At 43.4% G+C, this 17,203-nt stretch overlaps 1 protein-coding gene across 1 annotated transcript; it reads right to left on the bottom strand.

Annotated features, from left to right (window-relative positions):
- Positions 1 to 721: 721 nt before the first annotated feature.
- LOC121538493 (N-fatty-acyl-amino acid synthase/hydrolase PM20D1.2) lies at positions 722 to 13,204 on the bottom strand. Its single transcript, XM_045206798.1, has 12 exons — positions 13,187 to 13,204; positions 11,964 to 12,248; positions 11,642 to 11,728; positions 11,423 to 11,556; positions 7,472 to 7,591; positions 4,640 to 4,715; positions 3,996 to 4,057; positions 3,755 to 3,833; positions 3,380 to 3,451; positions 2,712 to 2,877; positions 2,445 to 2,544; positions 722 to 2,123 (listed from the first exon to the last, which is right to left on the bottom strand). The coding sequence occupies exons 1-12, from the start codon at positions 13,202 to 13,204 to the stop codon at positions 1,994 to 1,996; spliced, it is 1,329 nt and encodes a 442-aa protein (XP_045062733.1). The 3' UTR covers positions 722 to 1,993.
- Positions 13,205 to 17,203: the final 3,999 nt, after the last annotated feature.

Below are 17,203 nucleotides of genomic sequence, written 5' to 3'. Positions count from 1 at the left end.
CTACCACTGTTGTGTAGGGGTTAGAGTCCCGCTCCTTGAAAGTGGCAGTTCTACCCTTTAGCTCAGTGTGGATGTTAACTGTAATCCATGGCTTCTGGTTGGGGTATGTACGTACAGTCACTGTGGGGGCGACGTCATCGATGCACTTATTGATGAAGCCACTGTAGAATATCCTTTGCGTCCGACTACTTGAAGAAAAAATCTTCGTCCAATACGAGGTGAGTAATCGCTGTCCTGATATCCAGAAGCTCTTTTGGTCATAAGAGACGGTGGCAGAAACATTATATACAGAATAAATTACAAATAACGCTGAAAAACATACGTAATAGCACAATTGGTTAGAGGGCTGTAAAACGGCAGCCATCTTCTCCGGTGCCATCTTCCAACTGTAAAGTAGGCTACAACTTAGTAGTAAGTATATAGTCTACAATAGGTGAATAAGAAAACAATATTGTGAGGCTACTTGTTAATAATGTGGCATGGATTTAGACCTACTGTCTACACAGTTGGCGCTAACCGGGATCCTTGGGATGTCCCTACCCTAAACCCTAACTAACCCTTCCCTAACCATTTTAAAATGTGAACTTCAACTGGGTAGAGATGTCCCAAGGATCCCGGATAGCAAGGACTGTCTGAACACTTAAAATCATGTCTGACTGTACATTGTTTGGACACTGAACATTGTTTGGACACATCAACTGGAAACAAAGATTGCCGTCACCACAGTGCATCATGTTTATTAACCATTATGTTCACTACTCCCCCACATCAACGATATCTTTAGCGTCATTGGCACAGTACCTCTGACACTAGGCAGCAGTATTTCAAGAAAAATAGATCCTTTCACAGTTATCATCTGAAACAGAGGATTAAGTATTGCACCTCAATTAACCTGTGTGTTTAATATTCACATTTAAAATAAAAAATGCTCTTAAGTACCTTGTAGAAATCAGCAAGTAAGATATCATGCAAAATTACAGCAGAAATGTTATGGCACATCTCCTTTTAAAAGCTTGCGATTTCAATCTTCATACCATTTAATGTGCATTGAAAATAAAAATATTTGTATATAATATCTTTACAATGTAATATTTGTTTACAGATACCATTCCACAGGGAGGAAATTTGGCCAGCAAATATCAGATAATAGCTCTCTCACATGCATGCTGCACACACTTCATCAACCACCTACTTCAAGCTTCATGTTGTCAATGACCAGTAACAAAATAATAGTAACATATCAAATTGATTTTGTACCAATTAAAACAGTTTTTTCTATGGCCATACCAACATCTAACTCCATCTCTCTAATGCAATACTGTAACCAGAGTCCAGTTGTTTTTTGTGGGGGGGGGTTTTCTTTTCTTTAAAATTTTTTGCCCAGATGAAAATCTCTGATGTATTATTTCTGTTCCTCGTAAGATCTTGCCCCCTTTTGATATCTCAGTAACATTGAATTGATGTAGTCATTGATAATACAATCCGATTGTCTTCATTCAAACTATAGCATTGATATATGCTAATGTGCCCATGGTTTGTTGTTTATCATATAGTATCACCACAAGACGTCTGTGCTTCTTCCAAAATCAAGGAGGGACCCAACCTGACAGGGTAAACAGAATGTTACACAACACATTGTCATTTTGATCTGGATTATGAATGTAAGAGGCTGATATTCTAATTGGTCTTTTGACTAATCACGTCAGAACTTTTCACATCAGATATTTTTCAGAGCTGATCTGATTGGTCAAAAGATAAATTAGTGAAAAACATATTAGAATTGGGCTGCCTGTGTAAACGCAGCCAGAGTGGCATACACAACGGGTAAGTATTTTTTAGTGATCAATTAACATTTTAGTCATTTAGCAGACACTCTTATCCAGAGCGACTTCCAATTAGTGAGTGCATACATTTTTCATACTGGCCCCCCGTGACACACCAAAGCACAACCCCCCACAACCACCGCCCACAGTACCCATAATGCCATACAGCTTTAGAGCTCATGACCAGCACTGTGGGGAGAAGGGAGCTCCTTGATGTCACAGTTCTGTATCAGATTGAAGTAAAAGACCACCAGTTCCTCGTAGTTCTTCTTAGAAATCCTCTCGTTAATACCATGGAACCTGAAAATGTAGAGGGAAAAGATAAAAAGATAGTGACCAACTACAGTGTTAGTAAGTTGATACGTTGATACTGTGTGTGTAGGGCTGACTTACATTTTATGGTTCAACTGTGTCACATGGCTAGATCATAAGACTGTGGAGTATTAGTCTCATGATCAACAAAAGAAAAGGGCCTTGTGTTCAAACAATCTCAACATGCCATTGTTATGACTACATTCAACACATGATAGAGAGATTGGAGCTGGAGAGAACTCTTCTATACAGAATATTTCCTTGTGGGTGTTATGGCTCACAGTACTTCTGTTACAGTGTGTGCCCTACCTCTGGGCGTCCCCTGGTCTGAACCACGTAGGAGCAAAGCGATAGATGTCCTTGGCCAGGTCTGTGTAGTGACGGCTGTCTGTGTTCCCGATGCAGATACCTGCACATCGGAATATGATAGTAGGTCTCAACATACAAATCTATGACATAAAAATGCTAAACCATTGCCTGAACAACCCATTTCAAAAGCAGAAAATATTATTTTCAACGTCATGGTGGGCAAACCAAACTAATACCATTCCCTCTCCACATACTCCCATTTCTTACCAGGGGCAACAGTAACTTGTGGGAACTGGTCCAGCACTGTCTTCTTGATGATCTGGAACCCAAAGGATGTTTCATCGTAGGAGCTGACAGGCAGCGGGTCAAAGCCATCCACTAGCTCCATCTTCACCCTCTCATCTCCCACTGTGGACTGTATCAACTCCAAAACCTGACGGGGGGACATATGCACTATCATTGTAAAAACTGTGAACAGTTTCCTTCAACTCTACTTCAAAGTTGCCAGCATGACTAAATTAAATATATTTTCAGTGTTTCCATTTTGTGAGAGTGCTGTATGATTCTAGCTAATATAATGCATAAGTAACATGAGTTTTTAATATAGCATGTGGTTGAACCATATAGATAGCAGCAGATTTGCAATGCCGCAGCACCATTCATTAGACCACGGATCGCCAACTAGATTCAGCCGCGGGACAATTTTTTCCTTGAGCAGATGGTCAGGGGGCCGGAACATAATTACAAATAATTTGTAGACTGCAAATTGCCCACAAACTAATATAATATTTGACTAAAACAATCATTTCAAACCTTTTTTACTTAGAAAACTTGGGGTGCCAAATAAAAATCACCCACGGGCCAAATTCGGTCTGTGGGCCGCCAGTTTGGGAACCCGGCTTTAGACAGAGCTTGTAGTAAATACTAATCCCCACCTCTTGTAGTGACTGTGCTGAATGTATCCGCAGATTCACATAGGCCTCAGCTTGGGAAGGAAGAATGTTAACCTGTGAAGAAAGAAAACATCTGTATGTAATTAAAAGGACCCCCCAGAGGAAGTTGCTGGCAGGTCAAGTCAGCCCGTGCTCATGGTTCTCACAAGGAAGTGAAATGATAGGCTATAATGACTTTGCTCTTGATCATGCACGCCGCAAATAAGTTCCTTCGCAGGTGCCTTTTCATTATCTGGATAGAGACTTGTGGTTTCTGGCCATCGTCTTTCAGCTCGAAAAAGTGGATTTCTACTAGTGTGGGCTTTTAACAGACAACTTTATGCACGATAAATAATTCATCATGACCAGATATTATACCTTAACTCCTGAGTTGAACATAGTGATTGCAGTTGTCGTTCTCACAAAAGCATTTGTATCAGGTCTTCTTTCCATTACTCTGTAACGCAAATAACAGCTGTTAATTAGGTTTCATCATTAAATCAACAGCATAAATTCCCACAATATGAGATATCTATTTATTTTATAGGAGTATAAATCTGCATGTAATTCAAATAATCAAAGATGGAACAAGCCAGTGAAATTCAGAGGGGAAAATTACCTTCCAAGGAGTGGGGAGAACAGCCACATATTCGACATGACAAATTTTAGTGGGAGCCTAAACTGTGAGAGAAAGAAAGTGATTAAAAACGTTTTTTTAAACTGACAAATAGATGTTGTAATGTTGACGGGACTTTCCCTTTAACACTCTATAGCAGACCCATAGGATGTACTCTATAGCAGACCCATAGGATGTACTCTATAGCAGACCCATAGGATGTACTCTATAGCAGACCCATAGGATGTACTCTATAGCAGACCCATAGGATGTACTCATGCAGACCCATAGGAGCTCTATAGCAGACCCATAGGATGTACTCTATAGCAGACCCATAGGATGTACTCTATAGCAGACCCATAGGATGTACTCTATAGCAGACCCATAGGATGTACTCTATAGCAGACCCATAGGATGTACTCTATAGCAGACCCATAGGATGTACTCTAGCAGACCCATAGGATGTACTCTATAGCAGACCCATAGGATGTACTCTATAGCAGACCCATAGGATGTACTCTATAGCAGACCCATAGGATGTACTCTATAGCAGACCCATAGGATGTACTCTATAGCAGACCCATAGGATGTACTCTATAGCAGACCCATAGGATGTTTGAGGCCTGAGGTTAGAAACACAGCATTACCTTGTGAGCCAGGTGTTCAAAGGTCCCACGTTCAGGGCCTTCACCAAACAACCTGGGCATTGGGTTCTCCTCCAACCTGATGAAACAGATCACCTGTGCTTAGACTTAGAGAATGTGTGCTTAGGTTCAAAGGTTCCTCCCTTTACTGAGTTCACTAATATTATTAACTGAAAAGGTCCTGAGAGGGAACTTGGACCTTGTAAAATATTTTGTCTCATGCTCTATATACACTGAGTCTATCAAACATTAGGAACACCTTCCTAATACTGAGTTGCACGCACGCACGCACCCCCGCACCCCCCCAAAAATCATGGTATATATAACTTAAAAACAACAACTTCAGATTGTTTTCTTTGTTTTAATACGATCAACATACAACATAAAGCTGGAGCCTGAGGACAGTGTGTCCAAAATAGTACAAGCACAACATCACTATTAATCATAAAACACATCAAGTTTATTTGAAAATTCTAAAGAAAAAGAACACACAAACACACAATGCCTCAGTGATTAACAGAACTGTTTCACAGATCCCAGAACTATATCAGGGTGTCATTTCTCAGGCAGAAATGTAGATAAAATAATGAAATCCTGTTCCCCAAACAAGTGCAAGAACCACAGAGTCAAGAATAGGTTAAATATACAAATAAAATAAAATCAATTAAAAACAATAGCACATCAACATAAAAACATATAAACATAAAGCTGGAGCCTGAGGACAGTGTCCAAAAGCACAACATCACTATTAATCATAAAACACCTCAAGTTATTTGACAGTTCTGAGGACAAAGAACACACAAACACACAATGCCTCAGTGATTAACAGAACTGTTTCACAGATCACAGAACTATATCAGGGTGTCATTTCTCAGGCAGAAATGTAGATAAAAATAATGAAATCCTGTTCCCCAAACAAGTGCAAGAACCACAGAGTCAAGAATAGGTTAAATATACAAATAAAATAAAATCAATTAAAAACAATAGCACATCAACATAAAACATATAAACATAAATCTGAAAGCGTTGCTCAAACTCCCGTAACAGTCCCGTTATTTTATCTTTGAACCGCTTCATGTCTGCCACATGTTGGGTCGCGCACACATTTTTCAGACAGGGGAAGTGAGCTGCATCACCACCGGCAAGTTGCGTCTCCCACAATGACAGCTTCAACTTGAAAGAACGTATGCTGTCATAATACTGCGTGACAACTTTGTTGCGCCCTTGCAGCTGTTTGTTCAAGTTATTCAGGTGCTCTGTAACATCCACCATAAATGCAAGGTCCTGCATCCATTCTGCGGAATGACATTTTAACACTGGTTTGCCCTTTTCTTCCATGAACTGTTCAATTTCTTCTCGTAAATCAAAGAAACGCCTCAGCACAGCACCTCGGCTTAACCATCTTACCTCAGTGTGGTATGGCAGGCCATAGATGTGGTCTTTCTCTCTGAGAAGGCTGTCAAACTGACGGTGATTCAGGCTTCTGGATCGGATGAAATTAACAGTTTGGATGACCACCTTCATGACGTTATCCATCTTTAATGACTTGCAACACAAAGCCTCCTGGTGCAAAATACAGTGAAAAGTCAAAAAATCACGTCCTCCATTTGCAGATTGCACTTTCTCTCTGAACTTTGTCACAACGCCTGCTTTTTTCCCGATCATTGAGGGTGCACCATCTGTAGCCAGGCTGACAGCGCGGGATCAGTCCACGCCGACCCTGTCCAGCGCGCCGACGAGTGCGGTAAAAATATCAGCTGCTGTCGTTGTATCTGTCAACGGCACCAACTCCACGAACTCCTCGTGACGGTCAATGTGTCATCAACTCCGCGGATGAAAATGGCCAGTTGTGCAACATCTGTAATGTCTGTGCTTTCATCAATTGCAACCGAAAACGCAATAAATGACTTTACTTTTTGCTTCAACTGGCTGTCCAAATCCACTGAAAGATCGGAAATCCTGTCTGCAACTGTGTTTCTTGTCAGGCTGATATTTGCAAAAGCCTGCCGCTTTTCAGGGCACACAATCTCCGCTGCCTTCATCATGCATGTTTTTACAAATTCACCCTCACTAAATGGTTTTGAAGCCACTGCGATTTCATTAGCAATGAGGTAGCTAGCTTTCACTGCAGCGTCACTGATGTCTCGGCTGTGAGTAAACACAGACTGCTGTTTCTTCAGACCCGCCAACGTTTGACACCCCTGCAGTAGATCCATCTAGCTTGTGATTACAAATATATATAATAATCGATAGTTACATATCACAATATTATTTTGGACGATATTATAAAATCGATACTTTGACTCCAAGTATCAATTTGTAAAAATGAAAAAATCTAAACCTTGCGCCAAAACTCAGGTATTTTTCATCCTATAGCTTGTTCTCAATCTTCTTTTGAACTAGCAAGCTCTTTTTAAATGTTTTAAATGTAACCTTTATTTAACTAGGCAAATCAGTTAAGAACAAATTCTTATTTACAATGACGGCCTACACCGGCCAAACCCGGATGACGCTGGGCCAATTGTGCGCCGCCCTATGGGACTCCCAATCACGGCCGGTTTGATACAGCCTGGAATCGAACCAGGGGGTCTGTAGTGACGCCTCAAGCACTGAGATCCAGAGCCTTAGACCGCTGCGCCACTCAGGAGCAGACATATGCAGAGCAATATGTTTGGAACATCAAATTGCAATTCCGAATCGCAATACATACAGAATCGTGAGAATCGCAATAAATATTGCTTCGGCACCTAAATATTGTGATAATAATGTATCGTGAGGTCCCTGACAATTCCCAGCCGTACCTGTGATGAGTGCGATTCCCTAATCCCCTCTTACCTTTTGACTGCTCCTGCCAGGATGCCTATGCTGCTCTCACTGGGAGGCATGGAGGAGTGACCCGGGGCCTTGGAGACGCTCAGCTTCACCGTGGCTAGCCCCTTCTCACTGATCCCAATCCTGACACAGGCAATCAAATCAAAATCAAATTGTATGTCACATGCGCCGAATACAACAGGTGTAGACCTTACCGTGAAATGCTTACTTACAAGCCCTTAACCAGCAATGCAGTTAAGAAAATATTTACTAAATAAACTAAAGTAAAAAAATACAAATAAAATACACAATAAAATAACAATAACGAGGCTATATACTGGTGGTACCCCAAACGAGTCAATGTGCGGCGGTACAGGTTAGTCGAGGCAATTTGTACATGTAGGTAGGGGTAAAGTGACTATGCATAGATAATAAACAGTGAGTAGCAGCAGTGTAAAAACAATGTAAATAGTCCGGGTGGCCATTTGATTAATTGTTCAGCAGTCTTATGGCTTGGGGGTAGAAGCTGTTAAGGAACCTCTTGGACCTAGACTTGCTGCTCCGGTTCCGCTTGCCGTGCGGTAGCAGAGAGAACAGTACAACTTGGGTGACTGGAGTCTGACAATTTTTTGGGCCTTCCTCTGACACCGCCTAGTATATAGGTCCTGGATGGCAGGAAGCTTGGCCCCAGTGATGTACTGGGCCGTACGCACTACCCTCTGTAGCGCCTTACGGTCAGATGCTGAGCAGTTGCCATACCAGGTGGTGATGCAACCGGTCAGGATGCTCTCGATGGTGCAGCTGTAGAACTTTTTGATCTGGGGACCAATGCCAAATCTTTTCAGTCTCCTGAGGGGGAATGGGCTTTGTCGTGCCCTCTTCATGACTGTCTTGGTGTGTTTGGACCATGATAGTTTGTTGGTGATGTGGACACGAAGGAACTTGAAACTCCCGACCCGCTCCACTACAGCCCTGTCGATGTGAATGGGGGCGTGTTCAGCCCTCCTTTTCCCATAGTCCACGATAAGCTCCTTTGTCTTGCTCACGTTGAGGGAGAAGTTGTTGACCTGGCACCACACTGCCAGGTCTCTGACCTCCTCCCTATAGGCTGTCTCATCGTTGTCGGTGATCAGGCCCATCACTGTTGTGTCGTCAGCAAACGTAATGGTGTTGGAGTCATGCTTGGCCATGCAGTCGTGGGTGAACAGGGAGTACAGGAGGGGACTAAGCACGCACCCCTGAGGGGCCCCCGTGTTGAGGATCAGCGTGGCAGATGTGTTGTTGCCTACCCTTACCACCTGGGGGCGGCCCGTCAGGAAGTCCAGGATCCAGTTGCAGAGGGAGGTGTTTAGTCCCAGGGTCCTTAGCTTAGTGATGAGCTTTGTCGGCATTATGGTGTTGAACGCTGCACTGTAGTCAATTAACAGCATTCTCACATTGGTGTATCTTTTGTCCAGTTGGGAAAGGGCAGTGTGGAGTGCGATTGTGTCATCTGTGGATCTGTTGGGGCGGTATGCACATTGGAGTGGGTCTGGGGTTTCCGGGATGATGGTGTTGATGTGAGCCATGACCAGCCTTTCAAAGCACTTCATGGCTACCGACGTGAGTGCTACGGGGCGGTAGTCATTTAGGCAGGTAACCTTCACTTTCTTGGGCACTGGGACTATGGTGGTCTGCTTGAAACATGTAGATATTACAGATTCAGTCAGAGAGAGGTTGAAAATGTCAGTCAAGACACTTGCCAGTTGGTCCGCGCATGCTCTGAGTACATGTCTTGGTTATCAGTCTGGCCCCGCGGCCTTGTGAATGTTGACCTGTTTAAAGGTCTTGCTCACATTGGCTACGGAGAGGGTGATCACACAGTCATCCAGAACAGCTGATGCTCTCATTCATGCTTCAGTGTTGCTTGCCTCGAAGCGAGCATAAAAAGGCATTTTGCCCGTCTGGTAGGCTCGCGTCACTGGGCACCTCACGGCTGGGTTTCCCTTTGTAGTCCGGAATAGTTTGCAAGCCCTGCCACATCCGACGAGCGTCGGAGCCGGTGTAGTAGGATTCAATCTTAGTCCTGTATTGACGCTTTGGCTGTTTGATGGTTCGTCTGAGGGCATAGCGGAATTTCTTATAAGCGTCCGGATTAGTGTCCCGCTCCTTGAAAGCAGCAGCTCTAGATGTTGCCTGTAATCCATGGCTTCTGGTTGGGATATGTATGTACGGTCACTGTGGGGACGACGTCGTCGATGCACTTATTAAGCCGGTGACTGAGGTGGTATACTCCTCAATGCCATTGGATGAATCCCGGAAAATATTCCAGTCTGTGCTAGCAAAACAGTCCTGTAGCGTAGCATCCGCGTCATCTGACCACTTACGTATTGAGCAGGTCACTGGTACTTCCTGCTTTAATTTTTGCTTGTAAGCAGGAATCAGGAGGATAGAATTATGGTCAGATTTGCCAAATGGAGGGCGAGGGAGAGCATTGTATGCGTCTCTGTGTGTGGAGTAAATGTGGTCTAGAGTTTTTTTTCCTCTGGTTGCACGTGACATGCTGGTAGAAATCAGGTAAAACGGATTTAAGTTTGCCTGCATTAAAGTCCCCGGCCACTAGGAGCGCCGCTTCTGGATGAGCATTTTCTTGTTTGCTTATGGCCTTATATAGCTTGTTGAGTGCGGTCTTAGTGCCAGCATCGTTTTGTGGTGGTAAATAGACGGCTATGAAAAATATAGATAAAAACTCTTGGTAGATAGTGTGGTCTACAGCTTATCATGAGGTACTCTACCTCAGGCGAGCAATACCTTGAGACTTCCTTAATATTAGACATCACGCACCAGCTGTTATTGACAACTAGAAACATAAGATATTCGTTTTTAATGTCCCGTTGATAGGATAGTCTCGAACGGAGCTCATCCAGTTTATTCTCCAGTGATTGCACGTTGGCAGGCACATACACTTTTAATATACTGTGATTGCAATCTATGACTTAAACCATATTTGTAACATTTAAAAAAAACTGTCTATAAATTGTTATACCACTGTATCATACCACCAGTAATTACTCATAAAGGACCAGTGCAGTCAAAATTAAGTTTTCTTGTGTTTTATATCATATTGTACAACAGCTGATGAAACTAACAAAGAGTGAAAATTTGATCAGTAACCAGGTTTCCATCCAACCATTTCATGCGGATTAACTACGTGACGCATTAAAAAAGTCACGACCGGGCTGATGGAAACAGCTGGTACAATTTTGCTCTTATCAATAATAATCTCATCATGTAGGTAGCCTACCCGCACTGTATCTGCAAGCCGTTGGCTAGAGTGCACGTGCCAAGATCAGAGTGGGCATATTTGCTATATAATGCAACAGTTTTTGTGACAAAACCATCAGTAAAATGTGATGGAAATCCATTTGTAAATTTATTTTTATGTGCACTACGTCATCACACACAGCCTTTTATCCGCAATAAGTCTGTTTGATGGAAACATCTCTGGTGGGAAAATGTGCATATTGTTATATGCAAAAATATATATATTCACATGAAGATCTGTCGCCAATTGGACAGAAACCTAGCTAATGTTATTTTCTGATTGTTGCTGCTTGAAAAGACAATTTACATAGGACCTTGTAATCAGCAGGTTTTGCATGGGTGGAGTTTTGACTTAATAGACCAAAACAGCTAGTTTTCAGGTTACATATCCCTCCCAAATTAGCCCCTCCAATTACACCCCTCACTCAGACCACTCCCAGACAGTCCTAGCCAAATTCTTGCTTAAGAACATTTTTTTTTGCTAAAAAGCTATTTCTTTTTATTTCTGACTATTTTAAATGGAAAATTATTAAAAAGGTACTTAATTGTTACCCAGAAATCAGTTCATATTGAGATAAAAAATGGCTACATTGGGCCTTTAAGAGGGGCAGTGGTTATAATTACTTATCAAGACACTAAATATGAGAGAAGAGTGAATGAATGAATGCTTACAGAGCAGCAGGCCCCTGCAGACCACTGATGACTCCATCCAGCACAGCCAGACCCTCATCCAGTACGAACGCCAGCTGCACCCCTTTCTTCTTCAGCACCCTCACTATGTTCATGGCCCCTTGGAAGCCACTCACCTACAGTTTACACAGACAAAATCCTCTTTCTGATTTCTGTACTTTTTCGGTTTGTGAAATAAATACCTCTACCAACTTCACAAACCTCCTCATCATGACCCAGACCAATGAAGAATCCCCTTTGCGGCGAATAACCTCTTATCAACAGGTACTCCAGCGCCTGGAGAATTCCCTACAGTGAAAAAAATTGGCTGGTTAAATTCTCACATAATGTGAAATCTTATTATTGGGTGAGAAAAACAGTAACAGGAACCACATTGTTGATTATGCAATACTCTTGGGCCTCTGGCTCACAGAGATAAAAACATACCAAACAAATAATAGATTTATCTCTGCACTCTGGTCCTTGTTCTTGGAACACCCAGGTTCCATAAACATCTACCCACAGTCAACCCTCACGGCCTCACCATGACAGACTGTTTGTTATCGATGGTCCCTCTTCCGTAGATGAATCCATCTATCTCCTTTGCAGAGAATGGTGGGGCCTCCCATCCGTCGCTCTCCTCAGCAGGCACCACGTCTATGTGGGCCAGCAGCATGTAGGGGACGAGGGCCAGGTCAGAGCCAGGCACCCAGAACAGGTGGCTGTAGTTGGCCACAACCTCATGCTGGACCAGGTGGGAAGAAAACACTGTAGGGAAAGCTGGCAGAGGAAAACAATCTGTTAGTGTTAGGAAATGCAGGATACCACCCTAACGAAAAAAGATTGCACTCAGAGTGCAGTATAACTGCAGTATGCTGCAAATACTGCGTCCAAAATACCACAGTCGACTGCAACTACTGCACTTTTACTGCAGTTTTAAAATGGTAAGGGCATTTTTAGTAAGCTTTCAAAATAGATTGATTTGAAGTAAACGTGGATGTATTTCTGCTTGAGTATGAGAAAGCAGTTTCGAAATGCTAATTGGTAACTTTATGAGCTCATAGCCCAAATGCCGGCAGATGGCGATAATGAGTTGTTTCAATCAATCAATCAAATGTATTTATAAAGCCCTTTTTACATCAGCAGATGTCACAAAGTGCTATACAGAAACCCAGCCTAAAACCCCAAAGAGCAAGCAATGCAGATGGCTAGGAAAAACTCCCTAGAAAGGCAGAAACCTAGGAAGAAACTTAGACAGGAACCAGGCTCTGAGGGGTGGCCAGTCCCCTTTTGTGCAGAGTGGAGATTATAACAGTACATGGCCATTAAGGCCAGATTTTTCTCCAAGATGTTCAAACGTTCATAGATGACCAGCAGGGTCAAATAATAATCACAGTGGTTGTAGAGGTTGCAACTGGTCAGTACATCAGGCATAAATGTCACTTGGCTTTTCATAGCCGGGCATTTAGAGGTTGAAATAGCAGGTGTGGTAGAGAGAGAGAGTTGAAAACAGCAGGTCTGGGACAAGGTAGCACGTCCGGTGAACAGGTCAGGGTTCCATAGCCGCAGGCAGAAGAGTGGAAACTGGAGCAGCAGTACGACCAGGTGGACTGGGGACAGCAAGGAGTCATCAGGCCAGGTAGTCCAGAGGCATGGTCCTAGGGCTCAGGTCCTCCGGGAGGGGAGGGAGAGATTTAGAGGGAGCATACTTAAATTCACATGACACCAGATAAGACAGGAGAATAAAACCAGCTATAACAGACTGACCCTAGCCCCACGGCACATATACTATTGCAGCATAGATACTGGAGGCTGAGACAGGCGGGGTCGGGAGACACTGTGGCCCCGTCCTACGATACCCCCGGACAGGGCCAACCAGGCAGGATATAACCCCACCCACTTTGCCAAAGCATAGTCCCCACACCACCAGAGGGATATCAACAGACCACCAACCTAGTACCCTGAGACAAGACTGAGTATTGCCCACGAAGATCTCCTCCACTGCACGAGCCCAAGGGGGCGACAAACCGGACAGGAAGATCACGTCAGTGACACAACCCACTCAAGTGACGCAAACCTCCTAGGGACAGCATGGAAAGCACCAGTAAGCCCACTTACAGACTGTTTGTTATCGACGGTCCCTCTTCCGTAGATGAATCCATCTATCTCCTTTGCAGAGAATGGTGGGGCCTCCCATTACTCAGCCCCCGTAATAGGGTCAGAGGCAGAAAATCGCAATGGAGAGACAGGAACTGGCCAGGCAGAGACAGCAAGGGCGGTTTGTCGCTCCAGTGCCTTTCCGTTCACCTTCGCACCCCTGAGCCAGACTACACTCAATCATAGGACCTACTGAAGAGATGAGTCTTCAGTAAAGACTAAAAGGTTGAGACTGAGTCTGCGTCTCACATGGATAGGCAGACCATTCCATAAAGATGGAGCTCTATAGGGAAAAAAGAAAAAATGTATGCACTCACTAACTGTAAGTCGCTCTGGATAAGAGTGTATGCTAAATTACACAATTGTTTACAGACAGATTATTTCACATAAAATTCACTGTATCACAATTCCAGTGTGTCAGAAGTTTACATACACTAAGTTGACTGTGCCTTTAAACAGCTTGGAAAATTCCTGAAAATGATGTCATGGCTTTAGAAGCTGATAGGCTAATTGACATCATTTGAGTCAATTGGAGGTGTACCTGTGGATGTATTTCAAGGCCTACCTTCAAACTCTGTGCCTCTTTGCTTCACATTATGGGAAAATCAAAAGAAATCAGCCAAGACCTCAGAAAAACAATTGTAGACCTCCACGAGTCTGGTTCATCCTTGGGAGCAATTTCCAAACGCCTGAAGGTACCACGTTCATCTGTACAAACAATAGTACGCAAGTATAAACACCATGGGACCACGCAGCCGTCATACCGCTCAGGAAGGAGATGCGTTCTGTTACCTAGAGATGAACGTACTTTGGTGCGAAAAGTGCAAATAAATCCCAGAACAAGACAAAGGACCTTGTGAAGATGCTGGAGGAAACAGGTACAAAATTATCTATATCCACATTCCAATATCGACATAACTCGAAAGGCCGCTTAGCAAGGAATAAGCCACTGCTCCAAAACCGCCATAAAAAAGCCAGACTACGGTTTGCAACTGCACATGGGGACAAAGATCGTACTTTTAGAGAAATGTCCTCTGGTCTGATGAAACAAAAATTGAACTGTTTGGCCATAATGACAATCGTTATGTTTGGAGGAAAAAGGGGGGGGGGGGGGCTTGCAAGCCAAAGAACAGCATCCCAACCGTGAAGCACGGGGGTGGCAGCATCATGCTGTGGGGGTGCTTTGCTGCAGGAGGAACTGGTGCACTTCACAAAATAGATGGCATCATGAGGAAGGAAAAATGTGGATATATTGAAGCAACATCTCAAGACATCAGTCAGGAAGTTAAAGCTTGGTCGGAAATGGGTCTTTGCAAGCATACTTCCAAAGCTGTGGCAAAATGGCTTTAAGGACAACAAAGTCAAGTGGCCATCAACAACAAAGCCCTGACCTCAATCCTATAGAAAATGTGTGGGCAGAACTGAAAAAGCATGTGCGAGCAAGGAGGCCTACAAACCTGACCCAGTTACTCCTGATCTGTCAGGAGGAATGGGCTAAAACTCACCCAAATTATTGTGGGAAGCTTGTGGAAGGCTACCCAAAACGTTTGACCCAAGTTAAACAATTTAAAGGCAATGCTACCAAATACTAATTGAGTGTATGTAAACTTCTGACCCACTGGGAATGTGATAAAAGAAATAAAAGCTTAAATAAATCATTCTCTCTATTATTATTCTGACATTTCACATTCTTAAAATGAAGTGGTGATCCTAACTGACCTAAGACAGGGAATTTTTACTTGGATTAAATGTCAGGAATTGTGAAAAACTGAGCTAAGGTGTATGTAAACTTCCGACTTCAACTGTAGGTACAGTGAGGGAAAAAAGTATTTGATCCCCTGCTGATTTTGTACGTTATTTTAACGGTAGGTTTATTTGAATTGTGAGAGACAGAATAACAACAAAAAAATCCAGAAAAACGCATGTCAAAAATATTATAAATTGATTTGCATTTTAATTAGGGAAATAAGTATTTGACCCCCTCTCAATCAGAAAGATTTCTGGCTCCCAGGTGTTTTTTATACAGGTAACGAGCTGAGATTAAGAGCACACTCTTAAAGGGAGTGCTCCAAATCTCAGCTTGTTACCTGTATAAAAGACACCTGTCCACAGAAGCAATCAATCAATCAGATTCCAAACTCTCCACCATGGCCAAGACCAAAGAGCTCTCCAAGGATGTCAGGGACAAGATTGTAGACCTACACAAGGCTGGAATGGGCTACAAGACCATCGCCAAGCAGCTTGGTGAGAAGGTGACAACAGTTGGTGCGATTATTCGCAAATGGAAGAAACATTAAATAAATGTCAATCTCCCTCGGCCTGGGGCTTCCATGCAAGATCTCACCTCGTGGAGTTGCAATGATCATGAGAACGGTGAGGAATCAGCCCAGAACTACACGGGAGGATCTTGTCAATGATCTCAAGGCAGCTGGGACCATAGTCACCAAGAAAACAATTGGTAACACACTACGCCGTGAAGGACTGTAGTCCCCTGTAGCTCAGTTGGTAGAGCATGGCGCTTGCAACGCCAGGGTTGTGGGTTCGTTTCCCACGGGGGGCCAGTATGAAAATGTATGCACTCACTAACTGTAAGTCGCTCTGGATAAGAGTGTCTGCTAAAATGACAAAAAAAAAAGGACAAATCCTGCAGCGCCCGCAAGGTCCCCCTGCTCAAGAAAGCACATATACAAGCCCGTCTGAAGTTTGCCAATGAACATCTGAATGATTCAGAGGAGAACTGGGTGAAAGTGTTGTGGTCAGATGAGACCAAAATGGAGCTCTTTGGCATCAACTCAACTCGCCGTGTTTGGAGGAGGAGGAATGCTGCCTATGACCCCAAGAACACCATCCCCACCGTCAAACATGGAGGTGGAAACTTTATGCTTTGGGGGTGTTTTTCTGCTAAGGGGACAGGACAACTTCACCGCATCAAAGGGACAATGGACAGGGCCATGTACCGTCAAATCTTGGGTGAGAACCTCCTTCCCTCAGCCAGGGCATTGAAAATGGGTCGTGGATGGGTATTCCAGCATGACAATGACCCAAAACACACAACCAAGGCAACAAAGGAGTGGCTCAAGAAGAAGCACATTAAGGTCCTGGAGTGGCCTAACCAGTCTCCAGACCTTAATCCCATAGAAAATCTGTGGAGGGAGCTGAAGGTTTGAGTTGCCAAACGTCAGCCTCGAAACCTTAATGACTTGGAGAAGATCTGCAAAGAGGAGTGGGACAAAATCCCTCCTGAGATGTGTGCAAACCTGGTGGCCAACTACAAGAAACGTCTGACCTCGGTGATTGCCACCAAGTACTAAGTCATGTTTTGCAGAGGGGTCAAATACTTATTTCCCTCATTACAATCCAAATCAATTTATAACATTTTTTGACATGCGTTTTTCTGGATTTTGTTGTTGTTATTCTGTCTCTCACTGTTCAAATAAACCTACCATTAAAATTATAGACGGATCATTTCTTTGTCAGTGGGCAAACGTACAAAATCAGCAGGGGATCAAATACTTTTTTCCCTCACTGTATGTACGGCAGGACCAAATCGGAGAGATAGGTAGGAGCAAGCCCATGTAATGCTTTGTAGGTTAGCAGTAAAACCTTCAAAAATCAGCCCTAGCCTTA

This window comes from Coregonus clupeaformis, chromosome 24 (genome assembly GCF_020615455.1).
Source record: "Coregonus clupeaformis isolate EN_2021a chromosome 24, ASM2061545v1, whole genome shotgun sequence".
Taxonomy (NCBI): domain Eukaryota; kingdom Metazoa; phylum Chordata; class Actinopteri; order Salmoniformes; family Salmonidae; genus Coregonus; species Coregonus clupeaformis.
Note: the sequence above shows the minus strand (reverse complement) of the source record. Positions and strands in the feature narration are given on the sequence as shown.

What these genes read in the sequence shown, in the direction of transcription:
- LOC121538493 (XM_045206798.1), bottom strand. An exon ending in CTGCAGGGGCCTGCTGCTCT is followed by an intron (nt 7,592 to 11,422) that starts GTAAGCATTCAT and finishes TGCCTGTGTCAG; the next exon opens with GATTGGGATCAGTGAGAAGG. An exon ending in AGACCAGGGGACGCCCAGAG is followed by an intron (nt 2,124 to 2,444) that starts GTAGGGCACACA and finishes CTACATTTTCAG; the next exon opens with GTTCCATGGTATTAACGAGA.